A 14477-nucleotide genomic window follows, 5' to 3' on the forward strand; every position below is an offset into this window, starting at 1 on the left:
CACAGCCAGCTGCCCCTTCCCAACTCTTTATTTTACAATCAACTCGAAACACATGCGTTTTGTCAACTCACGGGTTTCAAACTCTGATACAGCTCATGGATAGAGATGACTTTAACGACAATCTGTGGAAAACACACATTTGTATCGCGCAGCAGCGAGCATCCGCCTCCCCGATTCTGCTGCGCCTTCCAACTAATCCAAATGAGGAAACACCTCCAGCACTGGAATCACAGAGTCTCTTTAAGATAGGGCCTCATATGCAGAGACACCACCATCTCAGCTACAAGTGCTCCTGCATCGATCCCATTTATCTTCACTAGGAGGAGTGCAGCACAGAGTTTGTGTTCTAAGTTACTCCCTAAAGCTCAAGATGTTTCTTTCCTTCTTTCTCTCCACAGAAAAGTCACTTTGGTGACTTCTGCATGGAAACAGAGACAATTCTCGGTGGGCAAAGTGCCACCTTTAAACACGTAAGAAAACTAAAACAAACCACCCCAATTCACTAAGTTAGTAGTGGCAAAATCTCCAGAAAGGAAATAAAAATGTACATCTCTATCCCACTGTGCTGTCAGACTGGTTGTTGTGTTCCATTTACATCATGACTAGCCAGGTCCGTGATAAAAACAAGAAAGTAACCATGAAATAAATAGCTGTTGACACTAGTGGGATCTCAGGGGTGTTATAACTCATCGTTTTTCCTGCTTTCTCCTCCAGCTTCTCTCTTCCCTTCTTTGGACCCTGTGTAATGAAGTAAACTCAGTCACACACCACGACAGTGTTTACAGCGTACAAAGCAGGCCCTGGCGTGCATGAGGTACGAACCAAGCTTTCAGTTTATCGTACAGAGGTCACGGGGAAGCTTTGGGGATTGACACTCAGCTTCAAGGAGCTGAAGCCATTCCTGCCCTCCTGCGGAGAACACTGCCATCCCCACAACGAGCATGGCAGAACAAACACATGCCTGCACATCAGCTCCTCAGCAAAGGAGGCTGAGCCCCGCAGCCACAGGGCTGGCTATGAACTGCAGCCACACAGGCAGAGAGCAGCTGCTGGGGCAGGAGGCAGCAACAGGCCAGAATTTCACACTGAACCGTGAAGAGGTGGGAGCAGCAAGGAACCCAAATTGTTGCCTTCCTCCTAGCACAATTAACAACTGATCTGCAACTGGGGCTTCCACCACCCTACCACCTCCTACAGCTAAAACCAGGGGAAGAAGCACATGGACCGCTTGCACTTGTAGCTACAGAGTTTCAGGCTGTTAGTCAAACATTTACCCACCGGGGTCTGATCCAGGCTCACTGCCTATTGCTACTTGCTCGGCTGCAGGAGGTTCCATGGCTGGACCAATATCCTCAAGTTTGTCTATGTCTAAAGCAGAAAGAAACAAAAGTGAAGGGAAAATACACAGTAGGCTAGTTGCAGCCAGATGAGGCCACCAGCAGCGAGGTTTACAAACAAGCTGTGGTGCCTCAGTGGGCCTGCAATAATCCATTCTCACAGTGGAGCTCTCTGTGACACTCAGCGAGGTGTCACTGAACTGCTCCTCCTTTCTCACTGCCTCTGTCTGCCAGGCCTCATGTCCCTGGAAGCCCTGGAGATTCACTGGTTACACAGTGAAGGCCAGTCCCCCTTGGAGCTGTGACTGCAAGTGGGGTCTCATACTCAGGCCAGAGGAGCCAGCAGGGAACTCTGCTGCCAAACAGCTGCCAGATGTAAAAGGACCAGTGTGCTCAGAACCCGAGGTTCTGACACAGTTCAGAAAGTCTTCCTGCCCCAAGAGATTTTTTTTCTTGTCTGGGGTCCATCTAAGCCAGAAACCTTTCTCATTCTGTTCTTTGACGTAGGACAGGACATGAATAGTTGGCTCTGGACACTCAGAACACAATTGATGGCTTATCCTTCTTCTAAGGCAGCCAGCCAGCGAGACAGATACTGATTAACCCTCCCAGGAAGTTTATAAATACTTTCTGTTCCTTTACAGAAAACCACCCAAGCCAATGGTGAGGGGAAAAGGACACTGCCACAGCTAGATTTTCCCAGCTATCTCTGAAAATTAAGAGAATGATGATTTATTCCTACAGTTAACTATTGTCTTCATTTATTTAGCTCCCTTTCACTGGAGATATGAACATGTTACACTGAGGGGAGTCACCCGGAAGGGACCAATCGCTGCTCAGGCAGGTGGTGAGCAATTGTACTGTGCATCACTTGTATTTTCTGAGCTGTCATTTCTTCTCTTGTTGTTTCCTATTATTATTATTGTTGGTATTATTTCTATTATCACTTTATTTTACTTTATTTTGATTACTAAACTCTTCTTATCTCAACCTGTGGGGTTTACTTGCTTTTGATTCTCCTCCCGATCCCACCCTGGGCGGGGAAGTTGGGAGCGAGCGAATGGCTGTGTGGTGCTGAGTCACCAGCTGGTGACACCAACCATAACAGAGGTATATACATGTCACCCACCCACTCCTTACCTTCCTGTTTCCCCTCCGTGGGAGGGATAGTGCTCTCGGGCTCAGAGGCTGCTGTAGCATTCTTGCCTGAATCGGTTTTCGTTGTGTTCTTCTCTTTTCTGGGCTTGGGTTTTGCAAACTTGGCCTTATTCAGAAGATACTGCACTTCCCTGTCCAGGGCTGCGATCTTGAGCTCTATATCTTTGGACAGCAGGACAGGTTTCTCAGTGGGAGAGAGCTTGTTCTGTTCAGCCAGTGTCTCGTTTTTCCAGATCTGTAGGAATGAGAGAAAAAAGTGCTTTTAAATCCTTTGGCTTCCAGGAACCCCTGTATATCACAGTATCTCAAAGTCACCGCTCCTGGACCTTCTAACTTACTCAGAATAACACTGCTCCCTGCTACACTTCCACCAGCTTCTTAGTTATCCAGATGTAGGACAAAACAAAGAAACAAACCCCTCAAAACCCAGCAACTGCTGTTAAAACCTGTAACTGGGTACAGTGGTAACCACCACTCCTGGAGACAACTCTCTAAATGCAACTCAAAACCCATTATCCCCCCAAAGCAGTCTGGGGTCAAGCCGGGCATAAGAAAATGCTAGAATGCACAGAAGGTTTGCTGGTGGTACAGAAACAAAACGTGCACACTCTATCCCATGGCCTTCGGTGGAAGGACAGGACAGGACAGAGAACCCAAGCTGCCTCCCCCACCCTCCACAGGAACCGTTCGATCCTGCGTTACCGTTGTTTCATTGATGGCTTTTTCCAGTGTACTCAGTTCCACTTCTGTGAATATCTGGTCAGTCTCCGGAATCATTCGAGCTCCCCTTAAAGATAAGAAGTTTATTTTTGTAAAACCAAACAGACTATACCTGGGCAACTTAAGTGCTTACAGCTCCAGTAAGCACAGTAACAGCAAGCCACTGCACACACCAAGCAATTAGTCCATTTTACATTTATGTCTCTTGCATCTACAGGAAACACTGACCTAACCGATCTCTGGATGCTAAGAATACAGAGCCAGCAAATGCAGCTGTCGCGAGATCAGAAAAACATGGAAGATAGAAAAGGCTGAGGCCATAGGACCAAGAGGGAAAAATCTGCTTGCAAACGGTGTGTAGTGTTGGAGGCTTCCCGTCCCCCCAGTTTAAACAGAACATGGTATGTTAACGGGTTCTGTACAGGGTTTTGGTCACCTTTTCTCAGGAAGCACTAGTGACTTTCAGACCATGCTCAATCTGGCCGCATTCTGTTGGCATCTCTTACATTACCAGCTGCACAACTCTCCTTCCCAGCAGCTTGCTCTTACTTGAGAAAGATGGTTGAGTGGTTGAGCAGACTTTCCAGGGCAGCCAGGCGTTCCGGCCACTTCCTCCTTTCCTCGACACAGAAGAAGAGGTTCCTACAAAGCTTTTTCAGTTCTGAAAGCTTGTCTTTCAGCTCCTGAAAACAGGAAAGAGGGGAAAGGAGACAATCAGTCTAACACTGTAAACCTCAGAAGTTCAAACTGCCGGTTCTCTCATTCTCTCTAACAAATACACTATTTCAATACAGTAAAGAGCCATGTGACTAAACTATATGTGGAATTAAGAGGTTACTGCTGAAGCTGTTCCAGATGCACCCATGGCTGCAAGAACTTCATATTTTGTTCTATGCATAATGCACAGGGAAAACATGAGACTTGCAAAAACCAGATTACAAAGGATCGAATTGGACTGATCCTCAGTCAGCCTGTTGGTCACTTCCATGTCAGGGACAGCACCTGGTATCCTGAATACACCCGGCAGTACCTTAGTTGCAGCTGCATAACCCTCCTCCTCCATCCAACTGGAAGCCTCGCTAAGCTTTCTGGAAATCTCTTCTCTCTGCTCCTCTGTTGAGACAAACTGATATTCCTCTTGGTAAAGCTTGTCCTGCAAAGAACAAAGCAAGCACTCCTGTCAAATACCACTAAGCGTGGAAGCACAAACCAACCAGTCACCCCCTAGCAACCAGGCCAGACTGTGGACTCCTGGGGCACTGCCTGCACTGGCCAGGAGATCCTCACTCAACCCTCCCAAATCCGAGCTCCTGTTCCCAGCATTACCAGGAGCATGGTGGTAACACAGCAGGTATATAGACACGTGTACATCAGGCATGTAATGGTAAAGCTGCAACAACTGTAATTTCACATGCACTTAACATTAGCTGCCTCTTCTGCACAGCAGCTCTTAAGAAGCTATAGCTTCTTTACAGCCTGAGTGCAAGTGTTCCAAAACACACAGTTAAGGACACAGAAGAGATACTGTGAACCTAAAGTTTAACGTGTTGGACACGCTTGAGGAAAGTCTTCCTTTTATATCAAGTCCCAGTGGGCTTGGCAAGGTAGCAGAAAAATGACTGAAAGATGAAAGCTGGGGTCTTCAAATCACCTCCCCCCAACCCAAACAACTCCCCTGCATTCAGATCAGCCAAGCTGCACAAGACACTTCTACGTGCTCTCCAGGCATTCTCATTTCTTTATATCCCTCCCTTACCTGGGTCTCAAAGATGAATGACTCCAAGCTGTTGGCCGATTTCTCTCTTTCCTGTTTCTCTAGATCTCTGACCGTCAAGTCTTGGAGTCTAGCACGCAAAGAGAACAGAAATCAACGGTAGCAAGTGCCTTTAGCTGAGCAGCACATCGTATGCATCAGCTTCTGACGAAAGCAGCACTATGTGAGCCACCACCAATTCCAAGGCAATTCACTTCCTTTATCTGGAGCTTTAACCCAGCAGAGCCTTTCAAACATACTTTTTCATTGAGCTCTTCAGTTCATCCTCCAGCAGGTCAGGCACATCGTTTACATCCAGCTCCATGGTGATCTCATGGACAAGCTTCTGCTTCTTCGGTGCTTTGATCTTCTTCTCTTCCTCTGTTTTGGTAACTGTGCTGTCACCGGAACTTTTGGACGGTTCTTCCTCTTTCACAGTTTCTCTATTTCCTTTGGGATCCTGTAACAGGAAAAGTACATTCTCAGGCAAGGGCACAGATTTTGCGGGTTTTCCAACGTTTTCCAGGGCAGGACAGAAACGGGGAGAGTTCTCCTGAGAAAATTCCACTTCTCAGTCACTGAAATCACAGTCCTGTTCCTTCAATCTGATGCTCACCTGAGATTCCAACTTCTCGCCTTCTTCCTTTTTCTGGGACTCTGCTCTGGGAGGGGCAGTTTCTGCCTGACCTGGAGACTGCTGCTTCTCTTCTCCCTGCTCTTCACCAGCATCTTCTGCACTGCTTTTCTGGTCTTGTTTCTCCCCCTGCTCTTCTTTCCCTGTTTCTGCTAGGCTCTCTTCTTCTTCCTGGTCATCACAGGCAAGCAAAGGGGAAACCAAAACAGTTTTTTTATATGTAGAGATTCCATGCAAATGTTTGTTTCACAGATGACAGAACTCTGCAAAAATTGCATGTAAAACAAGGAGCCCTCTAGACACCTGCACAGACAACACACGGGCTGAAGCCCATCCAGAGAGCACCAGAACAATCTAGAAATGAGAGACTTCCCCAGAAACAAGTCCTGGAACATTAGTTAACCCCAGCTGGACTTGCCAGCAAAAGATCACAAGCTTCTTTAAATGCACACTATGTGAAACTCAAGAGGAATACAGCACTTACTGAAAACATTTAAACTCCTGCTGTGCTGTCAGACACCTTTAGTTCTGCTCACACCAATCACTGCCTCTTCAGCAGCCAGAGCAAGACCCACGGGCTTCCTCCCACCTGCTGGGACTCACCTGAACTGGGTCTGTCAGGTTCTCTCCAGTCTCTGCTGCTGGGCCACCACCCCCAAACAGGCTTGAGATGGTGTTTCCAAGTTCTGCCAACAAGACACAAAAACCATCCAGAATATTATGTTCCCAAAGGATGAAGGAAGTCATCTTCAGCCCTCAGTTCTTCTGCTCACAGCCCTAACAATCACCAAGGAGATCTCTTGGTGGTATAAGTTAGCTCCCTACACTCCAGAAACTCATCCTTGCCTGGCCTCACTTTGTGGTTTTGTGTGCATAAAGCACACAAAAGAGTCTCTACCACTGCAGGAATATGACCCAAAATTTGCAATTTCAATTAAAACGCTTCAAGCTCCAACCTGTGGCTGCAGGAGCCATCCCTGCGTATCCCCTTCACATCCAAACATGCAGATATAGGGAAACTCTGTGCTCTAAAATCTGAGCAATGCAAAGCACAGATCAGGGCACCACAACCCAGGCAAGATGGAAGAATGCTGCAGGGCTGTGGTTGCAGGACTTCCCTGCAGGACAGACCTCCTGAAATCAGCAGCTGTGGCTGAACAAAGAGAAAACAACTCCTGGTTTTCAAGTCGCAATGCATGCCATGATCACCTTTGGAGCGTATAACATTTCAGAGCTCCTGGCAGCACCCAGCAGCCATTCAGAAAGAGCTTTAAAGTATTTTGGAGCTGTTTGCACCGCCAGAGGCTACGGCTAATCGCTTCACTTCCACACCCCAAACCCAAGGAAACGGTGTGCATGCAGTTATCTCAGCCGCTCCAGCTAAACCACAACAGTAAGTATGAATACCAAAGTTCAGCATTTACTTGTCAGTGTCGACTCCTCCTCCAGCTTGTCTTCTACCAAGGTCTCAAACACAGATTCCACCTTGGAAAGAGGAGCACAGAACTAGTTTTAAGCAGGGACCAGCAACACCAGAGAGAGGGACAGAACTGGAAAACACATAGGCTGACAGACATCACAACAGGGTGGTGCTCACCCGGTCAAGACTTAGAATTCCACTCTCATCCATGTTGAAGTGAGCTTTGATGCCTTTGGATTCATAATCCGAGTGCTTCTTGAAACTGTCTCCAACTCCCTTTAGCCTCACGGTAGTGAGATTGAGAGAACCAAAAACCCTGACAACACAGAGACAAAGAGCAGAGAGAAAACTCAGGATAACAATGCTGTAGAACATTTAAACACCTCCCACAGTCACATCTGCAGCAATGGACAACTGCACAAAGCAAGGAAGTGGCACGGTTTGGTTTGCTAAAGTGCAGAGAGATCTGGGCTCAACTCACTGCATGTCATCCTGGTTCAGGAAAGACAGATCTCCGTAGTTGACATAGAACTCAAAGTCATCTGTGTAGCGGTTGAAAGTGATAACTTTGCGCTGTGGGTAGGGTGCCATGCGCTGGAACAAAATCCTCTTGTTGTGCTTTAAACTCCTGGATTTATCATCCTCCTCAACTTCACGAGTAAACTCCACCTGCATCACCAACAGAAAACATATCTCAGCAACTGCAAATTTCCTCTATGGCATCTCGTGTCAGATGTTTCCGTAGCATTTGGCTGCTCTGCCTCATGCAAAAGTCAGGGGACAGGCAAGTGTTTCTCAGCAGCTGATGTTCCCATGCACCTGGCTTCTTGGATATAGCACTTCTACAACACAGAGGATTTTCTTCTGCTTGCTTCATTAGATTGGCACAAAGATCTCCAAAGCTTCCTTCTTGGAAGGAAACTGGAAGGTCGCCTGGAACATTTCTCCCAGCACAGCCCCGTCTACCCAGACTCTGAACACGAGAAAGAAAGCGAAGGGTTACCTGGATAGGAAACACAGCGGCATCCCGAACAATGAAAGGCTTCACCTTAAAGGCTTTGCTCAGAGCAGCTGCCTGGTAGACTGCACCCATAGCAGCAGCCTCATCTGCGTTGATATTCTTGCCCAGTTCTTCTCTATGGAGCAAAAAGCAACAGGCATCAGCTTTGCAACTGCTGCTGCAAACAGCAAATTGTTAGGAGGAGAGAGACTAGAAGGGGGCCTCACATACTCACTTGCCCACAGCTTTCAGCAAAACCTCCTGCACTTTGGGGACCCGTGTGGCACCGCCAACTAGAATCACCTGGTCAATTCCATCCTAGGGATTGGAAACAGTCACCTTGTCTTGAGAAAGTAATTTTGGAAAGCTAAGTTCAGGGCTTCCTTATGCTCCTTCCCTGGTCACCACATACTGATGTGGTGCTCTGAGAACACCCACGCTACATCCTGCAGTCCCAGTGCAGGTTAAGGCCTGATAGATCTCAGACAGGCTGACACGAGCCACGCCAACAGCAGGAACCTGGAGTCAGGCCGGTCAAACAGGGACAATATGACCGCTGCTTTAAGTCACTTTCTTCGAAATTACACAGATCACAGTTTAAAGCCAGAGGAGCCAGGGACTCAGAAAGGAAGCTGGACCAGAACAGACAAAACCCAGACTTTGAGAGGTGACTCAGTGTCCTGCATTGCATACCAGAGCCAAAAGATGCTCAAGAGCGCCCTGGCACCCTGGAAGTGAGCATTTAACAATGCAGTAAGTCTCTCCAAACGATTACATCGCATTTGGCCCAACTGCAGATCGCAGCAGGGTTTCTAAAGGGAGCACTCAAAGGGGAAGCCTGAACAGCAGTAGCTCCATATCCAGGCTCTTGGAGTTGAAACTTCATGAGCGAGACCAGAACAGCCCAAGAGTAAAGTTTTTTAACTGAAAGAACCCCCTCCTCCTTCATTTCTGGTGGGTAGCACAGGGAGTCATGACGGACTCCTGTTTAACACTGCAACAAGTAAATTCTCTGCAGCACCAACACTGCTCTATGACAACAGCAGGCATCTGTACCTGCCAGCAGTGCTGACAACATGCTCACTGATGCCTCGATCACATATTAACTACAGGCTTGTTAATGCATTCTCTTAAACGTACCAGGTTCATCTCTGCGCTGCTCAGAGCCTGCTGCACAGGTCCTGGGACTCGCTGGAACAAGTCAGAGCACAAATCCTCAAATTCTTGCCTTGAGACCTTGGCCTTGAAGTCGATGTCATCCAGTAGTCCCTCAATCTGTCCAGAAAACACCCAGCCAGAATGAAATTATTGGTGGTGCATTCTCTCTGCCTGACTTGCCCCGTGTGCAAAAAGTTCCAGCTTCCTCAACGCACCAAGGACCTGAACCCTGCCATTGCTCAGGTGATGAGAGGATGGAACGTGGATGTAACAGATGGCTTCCACAGTGAGTTTATTTAACAAACTTCATGTGAATAACTCTCTTCCAGTCCACTCACTCACTCAGTCACCAGTGCTACCAAGTGGGGAAAGTTTGAGGGGCCACCAGTGCTGCCTCCACCAGCCCCCCAGAACACCAGGAGCAATGCACTTCAGCACATCGATGGTGCAGAGAGACAGCCTTCCCAAATCATTGTCTTTGCCCCAGCCCCTGCTCAGTCCAACAAAAGCAAAAAGGCAGAAGGCCAGACCTGTGCCATGTGGTCAGCATTGGCGCTCAGGACGGTTTTCAGGCGGTTGGCCTCCTTCAGCAGTTTGGCCATGGCCCGCGGATTCTTTCGGACGTCTTTTGAAGGGTGCTGATCATTAAAGAGTTTTGCCAAATAGTCCCGGAGACGAAGCTCCATCTCTAAACCTCCAAGAGTACGGTCAAACCTGAGCAAAAGAACAAGCTGAGATGTAAGGATGTAACTTAAACAGAGCTGAAATACAAACAAACTTATTTCACAAATACGCAGAGCAGCAAGCGGTCAAAAGTAGCTGCATTATCAGCTGTGATGGACTGTGAAAGAATAAAGTTTGTTCCAGAAATAACACATTACAATGAAACAAAGAAAAGAAAGATTCACCACAACAGCCTTTGAGCAGGAAACATCATTATGTTTACGGTAAAGGCCTTATTGCCAAGCACGTCAAACAGCTGAGAAGCCAATGGATAACTGCCTCAGGTCCCAGGTATTTTCTTGGCAAGAGCAGTGTAAGTGCTTTGGAGTTAAAATTGCTGGGCTGGCTATTCGCAGCACCCCACTCCGTATTTGGCATCGTGTGAGTGCACTGCAGTTCCATTCTCCTCTAGAAGGACATTCCACTTCCCCAAACTGACACACTCTACTTCTAGATGATTGTATGACATGGAATTATGCTTCAATGACTTGAGGCTATCAAAAGCAAGCCTGAAGCAAACTAAGTACACTGCTTCCCTCCTGGGCTCTTGGAAGTTCTCAATTATCTTCTGCACAAGACAGCGATACCAGAGTTATTACCAACCAGAGCCTTCTTGCTCCAAACGTTTCCCATGCTGCCACCCAAATTACTGTGCTGAAGCCTCACTGCCAAATCCTACATTTAGAAGAGACCGTGAAACAAGTGGTTTCTTTCCTGAGACCTGTGGGGTTTGTGCAACTCGTGTTAAATTCTTACCCAATGCCCTGGATCTGCAATTGAGGCTGGGTTCCCGAGTCCTTAGTTTTCACTGTCTGATACGTAACAATAGTACAAACGGTGCTTCCTGCTCCCATGTCGTAAAACATGATATTCTGAAAAGAGAAGCTGGGACGGTGAAGCAGAAACACCTGGATATCCCCCATGAATAAGGAAAGAACCCACGGCCTTCCAAGCCTGACACAGGCCAAGACTATCCGCTCCCTGGACTGGCTTTATACCCTTATGACAAGACTCGTCCTTTGATCAAACGCAGGAGATGTTCAGGGTCATGCTTGTCACAAGCAGACAAGAAAGATTTAATCATCCATGTCACAGATCAAAACCCAAAGCTTTGCTCTTTAAAAGGTTCTTCTTTGCCTTGTTGATGAGCACGTGAAAACAGAGGAGACTGGCTGACTAGCAGAGTTCGCTTTAACTCAAGTGCTTTTGATTTTATCTGCTGCGCTTCCTCCCCCACATGCACGCACTTGCTTGGGACTCTCTGTATCTCCCAACTGTACCTACCTGGGTGGTGGCATTGATGTCTTTCCTCCTAAAAACTCCATAGTTCAGCGCTACAGCTGTGTTGTCGTTGATCAGCTGCAGCACCTTCAGGTCAGCCATGCGAGCAGCGTGCAGAACCGCTCTCCTCTCCGCCTGGTTGAAATAGGCAGGAACTGTGATCACTGCGTCCTTGATGGGCTGCTCTGAAAGAGTCACAGGGAACACGTTTTTCCACCAGCAAAGCAACGTGGCAAAGACTCATTATAATGGGGTGCTGGTGGCAAAGCCAGAGAGTCCAAAGTAAAGACTTGTACAGAATCAATCCTGCAGCAGCAACCAGGACAAAACTCTATGTCCAAGCAGACTTTGCAGATTCTTGCACAGCTGTGTTTCTGCTGACCTCTCTTTCACATTTTAGGATACTCTTCAATGCTCTGGAATACCTTTAAATATTATCTTCACAGCGCCTTACTTTAGCACTGGATTCCATTCATTCCCCAGACCAAAAAGTCTTTGGACTGGCTTTAGTATCACTAACCAAACAACACACAGCCTCCTAGTAATGATGATGCAAGTCAAACTTGTCAACCAAAACACACCCAATTTTCATTAATGCACTATTTCATTAGCAACACAGCATGAAAAACGCATGAGCCTCTGCTTATCCCTTGGCAAGTCTGCACCAGAGGGTAGGTTTTGCTTTTTAACTGTAGCTCAGCCCCAGCAGAAGGTCTCCATCCAGACTGGTCACAACACAGACTTCAACAGAGCCACTTCCACCTGCGCCTGCAGTTACCTACCAACGAACCTCTGCTCAAGTCACACGCATGAGCAAGGAAACACTTTACTCTTTGGAGGAGACTGCCCATAAGGTTCCTTCTCTGCAAAGCTGGGTGGGATCTGGGGTGCCCACCCCCAAGAATAGAACTAAGACCCAAACTTGCATATTAGAAACAAATCATAACTCCATAGCTGCTAAGGTCTACAGCTGAAGAGATCCAATATCCTGTTTATAAAACCCATGGGTTTTCAAACACCTTCGGTCCCTACTCAAATCCTATGTGATACAACAAACACGCACATGGATACTGTAAGAAATAACTAAAGCTTTCCAACCTGCAAATTCCTCAGCCAAACCCCGTGAATAGTTCAGGACCATCCCCAGCATCTCCTCTGGAGAATATTTTATCGTCCTACAAGAAACAGACAGGAAAGAGAATTACAGCAACAACAGAACCAGCTGCAATAGGCTCGTAGCCAAAGCCCATGAGGAAACCCGAAGCAGCCACTTACGGGGACAGTTTGAAGATAACAGTTTGCCTTTTCTCATCCTTCACCAGTTCGTGCTCTGGGAAGCGGGACTGGTACAGCACCACGTGGGGGTTACCCATACGCTTACCCAGCAGATCCTGAAAGTATCTGAATGCCACCCTGGGGGTCCTTATGGACTGCAGAAAGAGAAAGCACATCACCCACCTGCACTGCTTCGGCTTTGCTGCTGTCAGACAAACCTCTCCCAAGCTATGTGGTGAACAACCTTTGCTACGGGAGTCGGGAGCTTAAGACTGGTGCACAATGAGCCAGTAACACACCAAGGAGGTAGGAAGTACAGGACAAGAAATAAAACTTCCTAGCTCGGACACTTATCACAAAGGACCCAGCAGTGGGAACATGTATTCTGCATATGGGAACTGCAGTTGGCACAATGAGCAACAAGAACTCACCATTCCCAGTGCACTGTCACCAAAGAGACGTTCATTCTCCTTCAAAGCAACAGCCACGGGTGTTTTCCTTCGTGACTCCCTGTGTGGAAAAAGAGGAACGAACCAGTTGAAACAGGTGAACATTCCACACAGAATCCTTAGAGAGGAAGAGTGCTGTTTCCATTTCAGAAAAGCTAAGGGAATGTGCTCGGATACTACCTATGGAGAAGGCAGCCTCTATTTACCTGAAGGGCTGCAATAGCAGCACCTCCCTTCAGAGCTTCCACACCTCCTGGTGTCCCTCATGACATGGGCAACCACATGCTTTACCAAAACACGGACAGACAACTTCCAAATTCACAGTCGAAGCCGTGGGGGACACGCTGTTATTTTCCCCATAACACATGAGAACTCAGCAAGAGGTGACTCCCTTCCACCCCGATTCATGCATTAGCACACCAAATCGAGCACCTCAGCACCCTCACAGGGGAGAGCTTCTTCTCATCTCAATCTCCCCTCTGGCAGGTTAAAGCCATTCCCCTTGTCCCGTCCCTGCAGGCCCTTGTCCAAGCGCTCAGTCCGTGCTGAAGCAGCTCCGGAGCTCAACCCTCGCTCCGGTCGGGCTCACACCGGGGCTGCTCCGGAGCGATGCTCCGCCAACCCCCCCCCCCGCCGCCGCACTCGCGGCACCGACATCGCGACATGATGGGACGCAGCCACTCACTTGTTCAGGACGATCTCCATGGGCACCCCGGGCTTCACGATGGCGATCTTCATCGACTCGCTGCCCACGTCCACCGACATCACGGCCACGGCCTCTACAGACAAACCCACCCCGGCGTGAGCCCGCTACCGGAGACCGACCCCCCGGTTCGACTGGCGCTCGGCGAGACCCGCGCCGGGCCGGGCCGGGCCGGGCCGGCACCCGGGCTCCGAGGGACCGCGCCGCCCGCCCCCCGCGTCCTCCATGCGACGCAGGCGGGCCCGGTTCCCCCTGCCTCACGCACCTGCGCCGGGCAGGCGGCAGGAGAGGAGCAGCCAGGCCAGCGCCCAGCCGAGCCCCCGCGCCGCCGCCGCCATGCTGGTGCCGCTGCTGCCGCTCGGCCCGGCCCGGCCCGCGGCCCCGGCGGCTCGCGCAACCCCCGGCCCGGACGCGGCGCGACCTCATTGGCGCGGCGGCCCGCGACGGGGCCCCGCGCGCACCGGATTGGGCCACGTCAGGGGAAGACGGAAGCGGGCGCGAAGGAAGCTGCGGCCCCATTGGCCGGAGCGCGGCGGGGCGGGGAAACGCGCGCGGTGGCGTCAGGCGCACGCGTGCGCGCGAGCGCGCAACCGCACGCCGGTAACGCCCCCTAGCGGCTGAGATGCCCCTTCCTCGGGCCCCGCCCCCGGCACCTCCCCGGGTCCCTGTGCCCGCCCCCGGCGCCCTCCCACGGCCACCAGAGTCCTTCTGGGACCGCACCGCCGCTCCGGGCCCGATCCGGTGCCGCAGCCCCGTGTCCCAGCACCCCCCGGCCCAGGGGCAGAGCTGCCGGGCCCGAGGCCACCCCCAGGAGCAAGGCACAGCTTCACCAAACGCTTTCTGGCGTTCCGGGCAGCCCGCCCCGC

General features: G+C 49.7%; 1 protein-coding gene across 1 annotated transcript; it reads right to left on the minus strand.

The window, feature by feature from the left end:
* Positions 1 to 10: 10 nt before the first annotated feature.
* Positions 11 to 14064, minus strand: HYOU1 (hypoxia up-regulated 1). Its single transcript, XM_030505608.1, has 24 exons — positions 13877 to 14064; positions 13594 to 13687; positions 12891 to 12969; positions 12460 to 12614; positions 12283 to 12359; positions 11188 to 11369; positions 10660 to 10775; positions 9711 to 9894; positions 9163 to 9297; positions 8258 to 8340; positions 8026 to 8158; positions 7504 to 7691; positions 7200 to 7338; positions 7027 to 7087; positions 6206 to 6288; positions 5585 to 5773; positions 5229 to 5428; positions 4972 to 5059; positions 4246 to 4368; positions 3765 to 3898; positions 3198 to 3282; positions 2478 to 2730; positions 1279 to 1368; positions 11 to 738 (listed from the first exon to the last, which is right to left on the minus strand). Exons 1-24 carry the CDS (start codon positions 13947 to 13949, stop codon positions 680 to 682), a joined length of 3003 nt encoding a protein of 1000 aa, XP_030361468.1. The 5' UTR covers positions 13950 to 14064; the 3' UTR covers positions 11 to 679.
* Positions 14065 to 14477: the final 413 nt, after the last annotated feature.

The sequence above is a fragment of the Strigops habroptila genome, chromosome 17 (assembly GCF_004027225.2).
Source record: "Strigops habroptila isolate Jane chromosome 17, bStrHab1.2.pri, whole genome shotgun sequence".
In the NCBI taxonomy this organism is placed as follows: Eukaryota; Metazoa; Chordata; class Aves; order Psittaciformes; family Psittacidae; genus Strigops; species Strigops habroptila.

What these genes read in the sequence shown, in the direction of transcription:
- HYOU1 (XM_030505608.1), bottom strand. Translation starts at nt 13,949, where the DNA reads ATGGCGGCGGCGGCGCGGGGGCTCGGCTGGGCGCTGGCCTGGCTGCTC. An exon ending in TTGCTGAAAGCTGTGGGCAA is followed by an intron (nt 8,159 to 8,257) that starts GTGAGTATGTGA and finishes TTTGCTCCATAG; the next exon opens with AGAAGAACTGGGCAAGAATA. An exon ending in AAGCCATCAATGAAACAACG is followed by an intron (nt 2,731 to 3,197) that starts GTAACGCAGGAT and finishes TCATTCCTACAG; the next exon opens with ATCTGGAAAAACGAGACACT.